The 12,667-nt window shown below is 39.2% G+C and overlaps 1 protein-coding gene across 5 annotated transcripts in view; it reads left to right on the forward strand.

Moving 5' to 3' along the window:
- PHLDB2 (pleckstrin homology like domain family B member 2) overlaps positions 1–12,667 on the forward strand; it is a 128,820-nt gene that overhangs the window by 78,115 nt on the left and 38,038 nt on the right. For 4 of the 5 annotated variants that reach the window (XM_060298048.1, XM_030836751.2, XM_060298050.1 and 1 more), the window contains exon 6: positions 9,827–9,955. The exons of the other annotated variant lie outside the window; for it this stretch is intronic. In XM_060298048.1, the coding sequence (XP_060154031.1) occupies positions 9,827–9,955 (129 nt within the window). The remainder of the gene's footprint in view (positions 1–9,826; positions 9,956–12,667) is intronic. 5 annotated transcript variants of the gene reach the window in all.

The following is a 12,667-nucleotide window of genomic DNA, read 5'->3' on the forward strand; positions in this document are numbered from 1 at the left end:
TCTCACCACCTACTTCACTGAGAAATTAGAGCGTCTCATATTCACAACTAAGGAAGGCTCTCTTCCCCTCAAATACCAGTCCTTTTGGATGTGCCCAGGGTACCGTCCCACCATCTAGAGGTCTACAGTCCTGTTCCGAACTCCCCCCAGCCTCTCCCTCTTTACTGGACCTGTACTGTCAGTGTGCCAATATTATTATTTTTTTAAATTATTATTATTTAAAAATAAAGTTCCTTCCAGCACCTGCCTTACCTAGTTTCTCTTCAGCATAGCCAAGCTTTTCAAACAGTTTTCTCAGTATACTGTGTGTTCTCCTGCTTAGTTCACCATTCCTCCCATTCTTGTTCCACTGCTCCATCAGATTTGCTCCTGTTAAGACCACTAAAAGCCCTGGTGCTGCCTAACCCACCCACTGGGTGCTTTTCAGCCTTCTTATGAGCAGACTCCTGAGCAGAATTCAAGACAAGGGACAATCTTTTCCTTGACACTTCCCCTCCCCCACCCCTTTGCCTTCGTGTACCACACTCCTCTGGTTCTCCTTCTCTTTCTCTTACTTATCTCTCTGACTTTTCCACCCGAGTTCCCGTTCCTTCTTCCTCTGCCTCTATCCAGCCAGTTGTTACAGTGTCTCTGATCTGAACCTTCTTCTTTTTTTTTTGGAGCAAGCTCAGACTTCCCCAGAAGTCCACAGAAAAGTTCTGCTTGCTTTCATTGGTCTGAATTAAGATATATGCTTTGAATCATTTACTTTTTTTTAAAATTGAGGTGTAATTAACATATAATATTATATTAGTTTCAGGCGTACAACACGATTCGATATTTGCATACATTGTGAAATGGTCACCACAATATTTCTGGTTAACATCTACCATCTCTTGTTGAGATCTCTCTTCTCTTCTGTTCTCACATTCTTTTATAGCCATGGCTTCAAATAACATGTACATGCTGGTGACTGCCAAATGTATGTCTTTAGCCCACAACCCTATTCTGTACTTCTGACTCATATCCTGTAGCCTACCTGATATCTCCACTGAGATATTTCTCAGGTATTTCCAGCTGAACACGATGTAACCGAACTCTTGATCCCATCCCTCCCCTGGCCTTCCATACACTTCCCCTGCCTCTGATCCTGTTCTTCCTCTAGTTTTCCCACCAGGACATAGCATCTCTATCCACCTATATGTCCAAACAGAAACCTGGAAGTAGATCTTGATACTGCTTTCTCTATCACCCCCACTTCTAACTGATTACAAAGCTATTTTTCAATTACTCTAACTTCTCCGCATCTCCCCTAATAGCATTCTCTTCTAAATCATCAAAATTTCCTTTTGAGTTCCATTTCCATTTACTTCCCTTCAGTCTGTTTGCTTCACAGCAACCAGAGTGATTTTTCTTTTAAAATTTAAATTAGGTCATATCACTCTGGTTTGTGTTCCCCCGTATTTTATATAAATCTAAACTCCGTACCTGTCCTGACCCTTTCTATCACCTTTCTCCCCTCTTCGCACCACTCTCATGGCAGCCTTCCTTCTGTCTGTTTAAAGACCCATCCCACCCTCTACCCCTGCCAAGGTCCCTGGCAGACCAGCGTGCCCTGCCTGGAATTCCCTTTCCTATATTCCATGCCTTGTCGGTTGCCTGTCTTTCAGCGCTTAAGTTCAGTGTTAGTTTTTCAGAAAAACCCTACTAGCCCTTTCCAGCTCAGATTACATTCTCTCGGTTGTTCTTTCAGTCCTTTTACAAATCACATTTTATAATTTATGTTTGTTTTGGGCTTGTCAGATATTTATTTCCCTCTCTAGCCTGTGAAATAGAGGCAGGCACTGTTATCCACTGTTTATCCAGCTCATAATAGGTGCCGGAATACCGCCCAATGTTCTTCGGGAATATTGTACTTGGATCTCCTGCTAACAGTGAGTCCTGGCTGGGTCTGAACAGAAACATTGAGCCAAACACCTGCCTGAGAGCTACGTGCAGCCAAGTTTCAGGACAGCTGGGGTGGTCTGTCCAAGTGCTCATGCCAGGGGCTTGTAATCACGCTGCCCGTCGAGCCAGAGCGTAAGACAGAAGAAGGAAATGGCCTTTGCCCTTTTGGATCTCGTTTCCTTTTCCATACACCTGTTGCTGCTGTCAGATATAAACTGTGGAATGAGAAAACCAAAACCTGAAAAGATATCCCTGTTGGGGAAGCTCCAATTCAGATGTCAATAGCACATCCTGTAAGTCTGGCCCTCATTTTTTGGAGACAAGGCCTGGAGCCATAGGAAGAAAGTTCAGTAACACCTCAGAGTTCAAATCCTGGTGTGAAGTTAATGACATTGTTTCCTTGGCTCTCAAGACCAGTCTTTAGCATTGTTTCATTTAGCTGATTTGGGAGCTATCATTCTATTTTACATATTTAATATAAATTAATGTATTTCATAGGTGACCACTATTTATTGTATGCTACCATATAAAATATAAACTGTAGACATAATTACATATACAATATAAAATATAGACAGTGTATTTAATTGTGTATTTGTTGAACATTTTTGCAGTGGCTCCCTGGGCTGACCTTTCACCGTCCTTATGGGGACCACTGTCAGGAACATCAGTGCACCTGTTTCCATGCGGCTCTGAGCTAAATGCCACCTGCCTGTTGTGTTCTCAGACGGTAGCCACATCACAAATAGAATCTCTATGAACTTATAAACCCTAAACAAATAGAAGTATCACGGGGGCTTCCCTGGTGGCACAGTGGTTGAGAGTCCGCCTGCCGATGCAGGGGACGCGGGTTCGTGCCCCGGTCCGGGAATATCCCACGTGCCGCGGAGCGGCTGGGCCCGTGAGCCATGGCCGCTGAGCCTGCGCGTCCGGAGCCTGTACTCGGCAACGGGAGAGGCCGCAACAGTGAGAGGCCCGCGTACCGCAAAAAAAAAAAAAAAAAAAAAAAAAAAAAAGTATCAGACTCGAACATAAACCCAGAGGGGATGTTTATTTGAAGCAGTAAGCAATAATCCATAGTGTTTCTTAGGGCAAGAGAAAGGAGAGAGACTTGTTAACCTCTGTGCTGGTAGACTGTATTAGGTTGGTGGGCTTGGTGACTGGGGGTGGGGAAGCCACCAGAACCATGAAGCTCAGTGTGGGCAAAAGCTGGAAGCGGCTTCCCTCCCCCTGCACTTCCCTCTCCAAGGCAAAGCCTGATTTGGGGCGACTGCTGAAAAGTATGAAAGTGTTCCTGCATTTGTTTATGTACATTTTCCTTCTGTCTTTGTCTATTTCTGACTACATAAAAAATTCAGAACTAAAAATAGTTTTTCAGTTCCTCTATTTTTGGATTATCTGTCTCATTCCTGCTCCTTAGCATATGACAATGAAAAGTTAGCTGTACTGAAATTAAATAAAATGGTTAAGGAAAGGCTCTGCTTACCTAGTATTGTTGAAGAGTCTTTCCATCACCTAGACGGTGATCACAAAGCTCAAACCATCCTTCTGTTTAAGGATCTGTCCTCACACAGATAGGTTGTGATATTTTGTAAGCTATACTGGTCTGCACACTTTTATAGCTAAACACACTTAAAGGTGTGAGCTGAAGTTTAAATCAGTCTACGCCATGCAACACGTTCCTGGGTGAAATCTTGAATTAGTTGACTAATTTTTCTGTAATAAGCATATAGCTTTGTGTCTTAAGTGGTTAAATTGTATTCTCCATCATTATCTTGCCAGAGTACCTGTTACTTCCTCCCCATCTTTCCTTCAGAGCCAGGGGAAGACACAGAGCCTGCCCAGAATTCCTCAGCAAAGTGTTAATGCCTCTTGAGTGCAGAGTCTTTGCCAAGTCACAGGCAGTGTTCAGAAGAGACCCAGCCCTTCCCGTGCCTCTTTCTTACATTTCAAAGTTAGCTCCCTGGTTAGAGGAAGTGGAAATATATCACGGGATTTGGGGATTAAATCAACAGGGTTCCTGATTAGTGTGATTTTTTTCTGGTGGTTGTTTGATTATGTAAATCCTTAGTGTTCTGATTTTCCAATGTTTTCTACACTAAACATCCATCAACTGTGCAATTAAAAAGTCAAAGCCAACGGTAAAAAAAAGCCTAGGAAAGTAACATAAAAATGTGCCTCTTTAGAGGCAGGCAGAGAATGGGTTTTCAGCAATAACCGTCTGGGGACACAGGTCCGTAATCTTTCCTCTGCAATTCTGAAAACTTTTGTAGAGGAAAAAAACTTTTCATAAGGTTGGCACCAAAACTTAGTTGGTTTCAAAACCTGACTTGGACTGATATTCACACTCAATATGAATATTCATAAGTAGATGCAGACACAGAAACATGTTTGATTACAGGGTTTTGCCCCAGACCTCAGTGGAAATGCCATACGGTATATGCTATATGAACTGTGTTACCTCTATCAAATGCAGAATATTCTGAAATCTAGAACACATCTGGCCTTAAGAATTTCAGATAAGTGATTTTGGGTCTAAAACAATTGCCTAATGTTGAACCTCTGAGGATGCCTGCCTCTCAAACCACCCCACAGGGCTCAGGAACTGGAAGGAAGGGGACTCTCAGGGTGTATGGAGAGGACTTTGGATGGGCTACCCTTAAAAATGATGGCTTAGGTACTATGAATTTTAACATATCACTGCATCGATTCCAAACTTGACCCAGTGTTTCAATAAACATGGCCTGAGTACCTAGTGCGTGCTGGAGTCTATGCTGAACAGTTTGGAAATTACAAAGATGAATCTTAATTTTTAAGAAAATCTTTATCAAGCTAATAAGGCTGCCAAATTAGGAAAAAATGTATAGGATGCTTGGTTAAATTTAAATTTCAAATAAAGAGAATAATTTTTTGGTATAATTATGTCCCATGCATTATTTAAGACATACTTACATTTAAAAAATCATTTGTTGTCCATCTTAAATTCACGTTTAACTGTGTATCCTCTGTTTTATCTGGCAACCCTATAGACAAATGAAGTAGGCATCTTTTCAGGGTAACCTTGAACCATCTGCTTACCAAATATTAGTTAAATGTGGTAAAATTATTTTTTATAGGTATTCAGAAATTTTTCGTGTAGTATTGGAATTCAGATAGAGCCAGCAAGTTAAATTTCAGTTCGTTCCTTCGAGAATACAACTTAAAGAAAATTTATTATTATATTACTCAGCCATAGAAAGAAACAAAATTGAGCTATTTGTAATGAGGTGGATAGACCTAGAGTCTGTCATACAGAGTGAAGTAAGTCAGAAAGAGAAAGACAAATACCGTATGCTAACGCATATATATGGAATTTAAGAAAAAAAAAGTCATGAAGAGCCTAGAGGTAAGACAGAAATAAAGACACAGACCTACTAGAGAACGGACTTGGGGATATGGGGAGGGGGAAGGGTGAGCTGTGACAGGGCGAGAGAGAGGCATGGACATATATATACACTACCAAACACAGGGTAGATAGCTGGTGGGAAGCAGCCGCATAGCACAGGGAGATCAGCTCAGAGCTTTGTGACTGCGTGGAGGGGTGGGATAGGGAGGGTGGGAGGGAGGGAGACGCAAGAGGGAAGAGATATGGGAACATATGTATATGTATAACTGATTCACTTTGTTATAAAGCAGAAACTAACACACCATTGTAAAGCAATTATACCCCAATAAAGATGTTAAAAAAATTATATAGACTTCATAAGATGAATAAAGGAGCATTCTTCAAAAAAAAAAAAGAGAAAATTTATTATTGTCTTTTAACCACGGATCTGGCGAAATCAGTGGTCCTGAGAAATCCTTAGATTATTAAGTTTATTCAAGATTATTGGCAATTCTTGTGTACATGTTCAAATTATTTAGGGTAAATTTATAACCACTCCTGATCATTTGTATGATTAGAAGCAAGTCGTTCTGCCTCTGAAAGTGAAATGAATCATTCCTCTCTGAAAGCATATCGGATATTGGAATCTCACAGTTCTTTTTTTCTTTTGGTTTACTTGAGGCATTTAATCTAAAAGTAAAAATTTTACATTTGGGGTGTTACCTGTAAGAGAGGACTTTTATACTATGAAGGAAAGGTGCTAAGGCCAAATGTCTTCAAGTTTCGGTAGATTCTGTATTAATGTCCTATGTCTTCATTACAAAAATCAAATTGTAATTAATTTTGCCTTTGCCTCTCGCATTATTCTGGGTGGCTAAATCAGTGATTCTGATTGCATATGAGAACACCTGGAGAGATTTTTAAAAAGCTTGTTCCCTAGCCTTATACCCCCTAGATTTCTAAGTGGAGGTCTGGGAAATAGTATATTTAAGAGCTCACCCAGCTTATTCTAATGTGGTCAGGGCTAAGAACCACTTCATGAGGACGGTGATCAAGTTACCTCGTTTCTCTGTCTCTATTCCCCTTATAAATATTTATTCATTGAGTGAATGAACAACTCACCATGGAAGTAGATGTAGGCCCAATTTTATATACTGCTTTTTACTTTCATTTGCTGGTGAAAAATTTACCTTTGGCGTTATATACACTTTAGGAACATCAGTCTTTTCTTTTCTTTTTTGACCACACTGCATAGTTTGCAGGGTCTTAGTTCCCCGACCAGGGATTGAACCCTCCTCAGCAGTGAAAGTGTGGAGTCCTAACCACTGGACCGCCAGGGAATTCCCAGAAACCTCAGTCTTAAATATGCAAAATAGACAGAATCTTACAATGAACTTGTGACCCAACTGGATTTTTGCTGGCCCATCAAGAGAGGACAAGTCAATTCGAGAATGTTGGAGGTGTCTATGTTTCTAGGGAAGTCACGTTCTGGTCTTTGTTTTATAAATACACCCTTTACATCTGGACCTTCCTGGAGTGTTCCGATTCCTTATAATCTTATTCTTTCCACAAAGTTAAATTTGTTAAATATATTAAAAATGCATTTTCATTCATTTATTTCCTGAAACCAAATTTATGAATCCTAAGAAAAAAATGTTGTGCTGTCTCCCAATTTGATGTTTGGAAAATATTGCTATGCCTATAGTAGTTAGAATAGGTGACTTTAATTTAAATCTGGGGGGAAGAGAATAACACCCAGTGTTCATATTTTACATGTAAAAAGCTAGAATCCCTGAACCCTGGAACGTCATCTAATTTGTCCAACTATTTTACCTTCGCTGTAGAAGGTGATATTTTCAGCTCTAATTAGCTGCTTGCCTAGAGCTAATTTTTCTTTGAAAACTTCCTGGACAGTAAATAGAAGAGAGGTATATTAATTTCTTTCTGGCTCAGAGGTGGTCTACTTTTGGCTCTTGTAGGAGTGATATCACGTCTGTGGCCCCATGTGGTATATGGCCGGGCCCATCTGCCACTAGTCCCTCTTTCATCCTTCCCCTCACTTCCTTTGCCCTAGCTTCGGCCCCACTGAGCTGTCACTCTGAGACCCAGGTAGTGGTCAAAGAATTACGGATAAACCACAGAGAAGCTGCAGAAGGTCCTGATGGTGTCTGCTTGCATAATGGTTCTAACTGCCCCCTTGTATGGAATTGCAAAACGTTTTGAGCACCTCAGAAGGAAGGCACTATGTAAACGTAAGATACTTTTTATTAGTTGTCTATTTGTGCTTATAATTAGCAATTTAAAAATTGAGAGCATCAGAGGAATAGTTTGGTTATTTCTTCGGAGTTGAGACCTGTGTTTTAGGCCAGTGCCTTTCCATATTATTAAATATTGTACCAGTGTTTTCTATAAAATATTACTTTAAATTTTAAGGCTTTGCATCTTTGCTATTTGATTGGAATGAATAGTTTTCTTATTTATTTAACTTTCTGTTTGAAACTAGAATGGCTGCAAATTCTGGTGATACAACACCTAGAAATAGAACTCTTTGTGGACAAAATTCTTTTGCTGTGTAATAGGGCAACCTTAGATCTGCATGCAAGGGAAATAACACATTTTCTTAGCCAAAGACAACAGGTGTTCTGTATTGTTGGTTTTATTAAGGGAAAAAAATTATTAATTCTGAAGCTAAAGACTAAATCTAACTGGCACTAGTATATTCAATTTTACTGTGAGGTAACACTTGAGAATCCTTTATTCTGTGAATGATGCCATCACTTTTTCTCACTCCTACACAGCAGCTGTGCACAGTGAGCACACTTCACAGTAAGACTGAGGAAACTTTCTTTCTTTCCTTTTTTTTTTTTTTTGTTCGGCCACATAGCTTGTGGGATCCTAATTCCCTGACCAGGGATTGAACCTGGGCCTTTGGCAGTGAAATCGCCAAGCTGTAACCGCTGGACCACCAGGGAATTCCCTTTTAGGAAACTTTTGTTACCGTCTGCTATATTCTAAGATGTAGAATCATTTTTAGGTTGATATATGGAGTAGGATTCTCAGTTTTCTCACTTCTAGATGTAATCATTTTGAGAAAAAAAAAAGTGCTTCTAAATCAAAATATACATTTCTAAAATGCCCTTGACATTTTAAAATGTAAGCCAAAAGTGGAGATTCAAGTGTACTTGTGTAAGTATTGATGTCATATAATTTTAGACTTAAACTCGAACATCTTTTATAAAGAATCTATGTATATGTTTACATAGGAAATCATGACCATTTGGATGAAGAAATGAGAGTAGTATAAATTTATAGGGCTACTTCAAATCTTCATCCTTTAAAAAATTTTTTCTGTGATATGCTTAGAAGCCAGTTTTATTTCTACCAAATCAATAGTGAACATAAGAAAGTCAGGTGATGGTAAATATTTTGCTTATTGAAGAGGTCAAAGGGTGGTGGTGCTTCCATTCCACTAAAGTGCTTTAGTTTAGGTTGAGAGTGTTACACAAGGAGAGAATTAGGTCTGAAATTTACTTCAAGGGTTCAGAGTATTGTAAGGGGAACATAAGATGGGAAAACTGGCACTAAACGCATTGAAGTTTTGTTTCTCGGTTTAAGAGGTGTCCTTGGAAGACCGTGTGATACTGTATTATAGTATTTGCCTGTTATACCCTGGAGAATGTCCAGGGTCACTTTGGAGTGTGTGACTTGGGAGGGATTTAGTGTTATTGTCTCCTTTCTTCCATTCTCTGACCCTTTCTTTTTTTCCATGGTCCATGTTTCAGTTATTTTTTATGTCAGTCATTGTAGGAAAGTCCTTATCTCCACAGTAAATATCACACCTTTGGTGCATCTGAGCTGTCTAATATGCCTTCCTCTTGCTGCTTTGTCAGTCTTGCATTTTTGCTAGCTCTCTCGGTGTCTGAATTAGACGCTCTCCCGGGCAGCAGATTTTCTAATTGCTTAAGCTCTGAAGTTTGCCAAAGAGCTAGAACTGTTCCACATGACCAGGGTATCAACTTGTGCACCTAATGTGCCTCTAACCTGAGAACAAAATTTCAATAATTGCCAAGGCTTCCTTAACACATGCCTTCAGCAAACTGGACTCTGACAGTGCTTGAGGTAAACGCCCGCCATCCTTTGTCTGGTTCCCTGCCAAGCGACTCTTTGCAGGGCTATCTTAGGAATTCAGTTGGCATTTCTTTTGTTCTTTGTTGACCATTGACCAATATGACGGTGGCTTCCCCTGCTTTTGTAACGTGGTGGCAGGAAGGAAGGGAGGAAGGAAGGACAGGGGTCGTTGCCAATACCCGATGGAGTGGACTGGGTTTGGAGAATGTAGAAACGGGGCCCCTTGTCCTTACTTCCGCTTATACCCCCTTATCCTAGTCACTAACAAGATATGTTTCTACATTCATAGGATGTCTGGAGTTTGTGTGTGCTTGCTTGTTTGTGTTATCCTTGGGAAATGTTCACTAACGACTGCTTGGGGTGTGAAGGTAATCGCTATTCTTCTATTTTCTGATTTCTGAACTTCAGGAGAAGGTAAAGCTTGATGCTGAAAGGGAAAAACTAGAGAGGCTTCAGGAGCTTTACTCCGAGCAGAAGACCCAGCTGGACAATTGTCCTGAGTCCATGAGGGAACAGTTGCAACAACAACTGAAGAGGGTCAGTAGCAAACAGGAATGTGCTAGTTGTTTTCTGTTTTTTTGTTTTTTTTCAATTAAGTTCCACTTACCTATGACTTCCTCCTTCACATAGCATAAATTTGCATAAATTCTGGTCATTAGATACGTTTTAAATAGAAATATGCATGCTGACCATATATATTCCATGCTAATCAGTTGAAAAATTCCTTGTTGGAATCCTTTGCCTCATTAATAATGCGAAAACATTTCCCAAGTCCTTTTTTGTAACAAAAGAGAGCTATTACTGACATGTAACCAGCAAGACTGTAGCGTTTAAATCGGCTGATGTCTTTCCCTGCATCCTGTTCTCTGCTGCATCTTGAGTCCTGTTTGCCCTCGAATGTTTCTTTTTTTTCCTCCTCTTGTTTGTATACTCCTGTCCACAAATTTTTCTATTCTCTGATTTGCTCCCCACCACCACTCATCATTTTGTTTTTCTTTTCCTTTCTTCTTCTTAGTGACCTTGAACTCATTAGCATGATCACAACAATCAAACAAGACCCAAGATGCAGGGCATTCAACATTTTCTCACACAAGCTTCATATTTTTTAAAACTTCGTGAAGCGTAGATCTTCTAGTTGAACTTTATCAGGTTATTCTTCGATCTTTAATGTTGGCAGTGTTGAAACGACCTCGATACTTATCTTCCTAGGTGGAAAGTTTTGCAGACACTAGCAAGGCCACTTGATATTTCATAGCCACTTGACAGCTGTATTATTTGCTCTAAACAGCAGCCCAAATAGACTGTGACTCTGGAGAGGCAGTCGTTAACAGTCTTGGACCTCTAAAGGAGCCTAATAGTAATTAGTCCTAAGTCAATAGCAACTTATGCTTCCACATGAGTAGGAAAGAAGACTAGGTTTATTCATATTGCTATGTCTGTACCTTCTTGGGCAACTGGGAAAAAGTCAGTTAAGATAGCACACCCCTGAAAATGTTTAAGATGACCTTGAATACAAATATGTTTGATATCTCTGAGTATCACTAGGTTATGAAAAATTACAGTTGAAACTTTTCAGTGTATTGTACAGGTTGAATAAAGAGTACCCAGTACCGACAGGTGACACTACAGTGTAACGGTTCTAATATTTTTAATTTTTTACAAGGTTGGATCAAAAAAAGTTTCAAAGATGTTTCTTCCCCTTTACTCATTTTATTGTGTACAGCTTAATTTGCTATAAGAAGATAAAACTTCCTGTCCCTCAGTGTCCCAAGGCTCTGAAAGTCTTAAGATAAAAAATGATTGGAAAAAGAATAGTATTTGTAAAATTATTTTAGCTTGTAAATTTTTTGTGTTTATGCCAGTTCACAAAAGAGATTGGGAAACTGATTTTTTTATATTTGTTTACTGTTTTTCAACTTGCCTTATTGCTAAAGATTTTACATAGTCACCATAATGCTTTATGTAGTCAGAAGCATGGTTGTGTATTTTGTTCTTCCCTTCCTTTAGTTATCCAGTTATTGTTTGTATTCTTCATAAATATTGCTTCAAATAAAAATTGATATATTCTATTAATAACCTGGAGTCAGCATGATATGAATAATTACTTATTTTGTAATTTTGTAATTAAGTAGTTACAAATTACTTAATTTGCTTAATCTGTTAGATTCTATAGGATAACTCATAAATTTGTATATGTTCCAAGAATTTTGACTACAAACGAGGAAAGGAAATGATACAGACAGCCTATTCCACTAACTGAAGGCAAAGACTCCTTCCTCTTCGTTTCCAAGCAGAGTGCAAAATTCTTATCATAAAACCCCTTTCCTTAGGAGAGAAAACCGGTTCGTGCTAGCTTCTGTTCACCTGATACTAAGAGAACTACTAATTCTGTTTTCCAGGGAAGGATGATGACCAAAATAACTCTTCACCAGTCCTTTGGCTTAATCAGTAAAAAGTTCACTTATTTCATGAGAAGTCCATTCATACTGGAACTTCCTGTCTTATCACAACTCATTTCCCTTCAGACTTCGAACACTTCAGAATAGCACTTCATTACAAAGCTTTCCCCAAGGCATTTAAGCTAGATTCGATAAAGTTGATTTTATTACAAGTAACTTCATTAGGCAGCAAGTCAGACAAAATAGAAAATAAATGAATAGGAAGAAAATCATTTTCTTAAACTGTATTCTGTCTCAAATACTTAAGCCAAAACTGTAGAATGATTCTGTGCATGCAGAACTATGGATTTATGACTGGGCTTCTGACCCCTAAATCATTGCTTTAAAGCAGAATACAGTTTTCATCCGATGTTGATTGCATGGCCCATGGTTTAATGTAGTTGATAACGGGCTCACCAATCGAATTGTTCCCTGGGATACAAATAGTGTGAGAAAAAAACCCTGAAGAAAATTGAGCCTTGCATCTGCTGGAGAGGACTGGCTAGGATAGTATTGTGGTGTTTTGGTATTTACTCAGCTGAATGGTTGATTTCGGTCTCTTGATCTTTAAACAATTCTGTTCAGTGATATCTACAATTAGCCTTTTTTTTTTCTCACTAGCTCTACAATGAGTTTATCCTTTAACCTTGGACAAGTCATTCAACCTCTGTGGGCCTCAATATCCTCCTGTATAAAATGAGAAGATCGTACTACATGATTTCCATTGTCTTTTTCCAAATTCCAAAAGTATGCAAAGAAGTGTTTGACTGTAGCACATAAGATGGAGAAATAGTAACAAACCCTAAGCTCC

This window comes from Globicephala melas, chromosome 4 (genome assembly GCF_963455315.2).
Source record: "Globicephala melas chromosome 4, mGloMel1.2, whole genome shotgun sequence".
Classification (NCBI taxonomy): Eukaryota; Metazoa; Chordata; class Mammalia; order Artiodactyla; family Delphinidae; genus Globicephala; species Globicephala melas.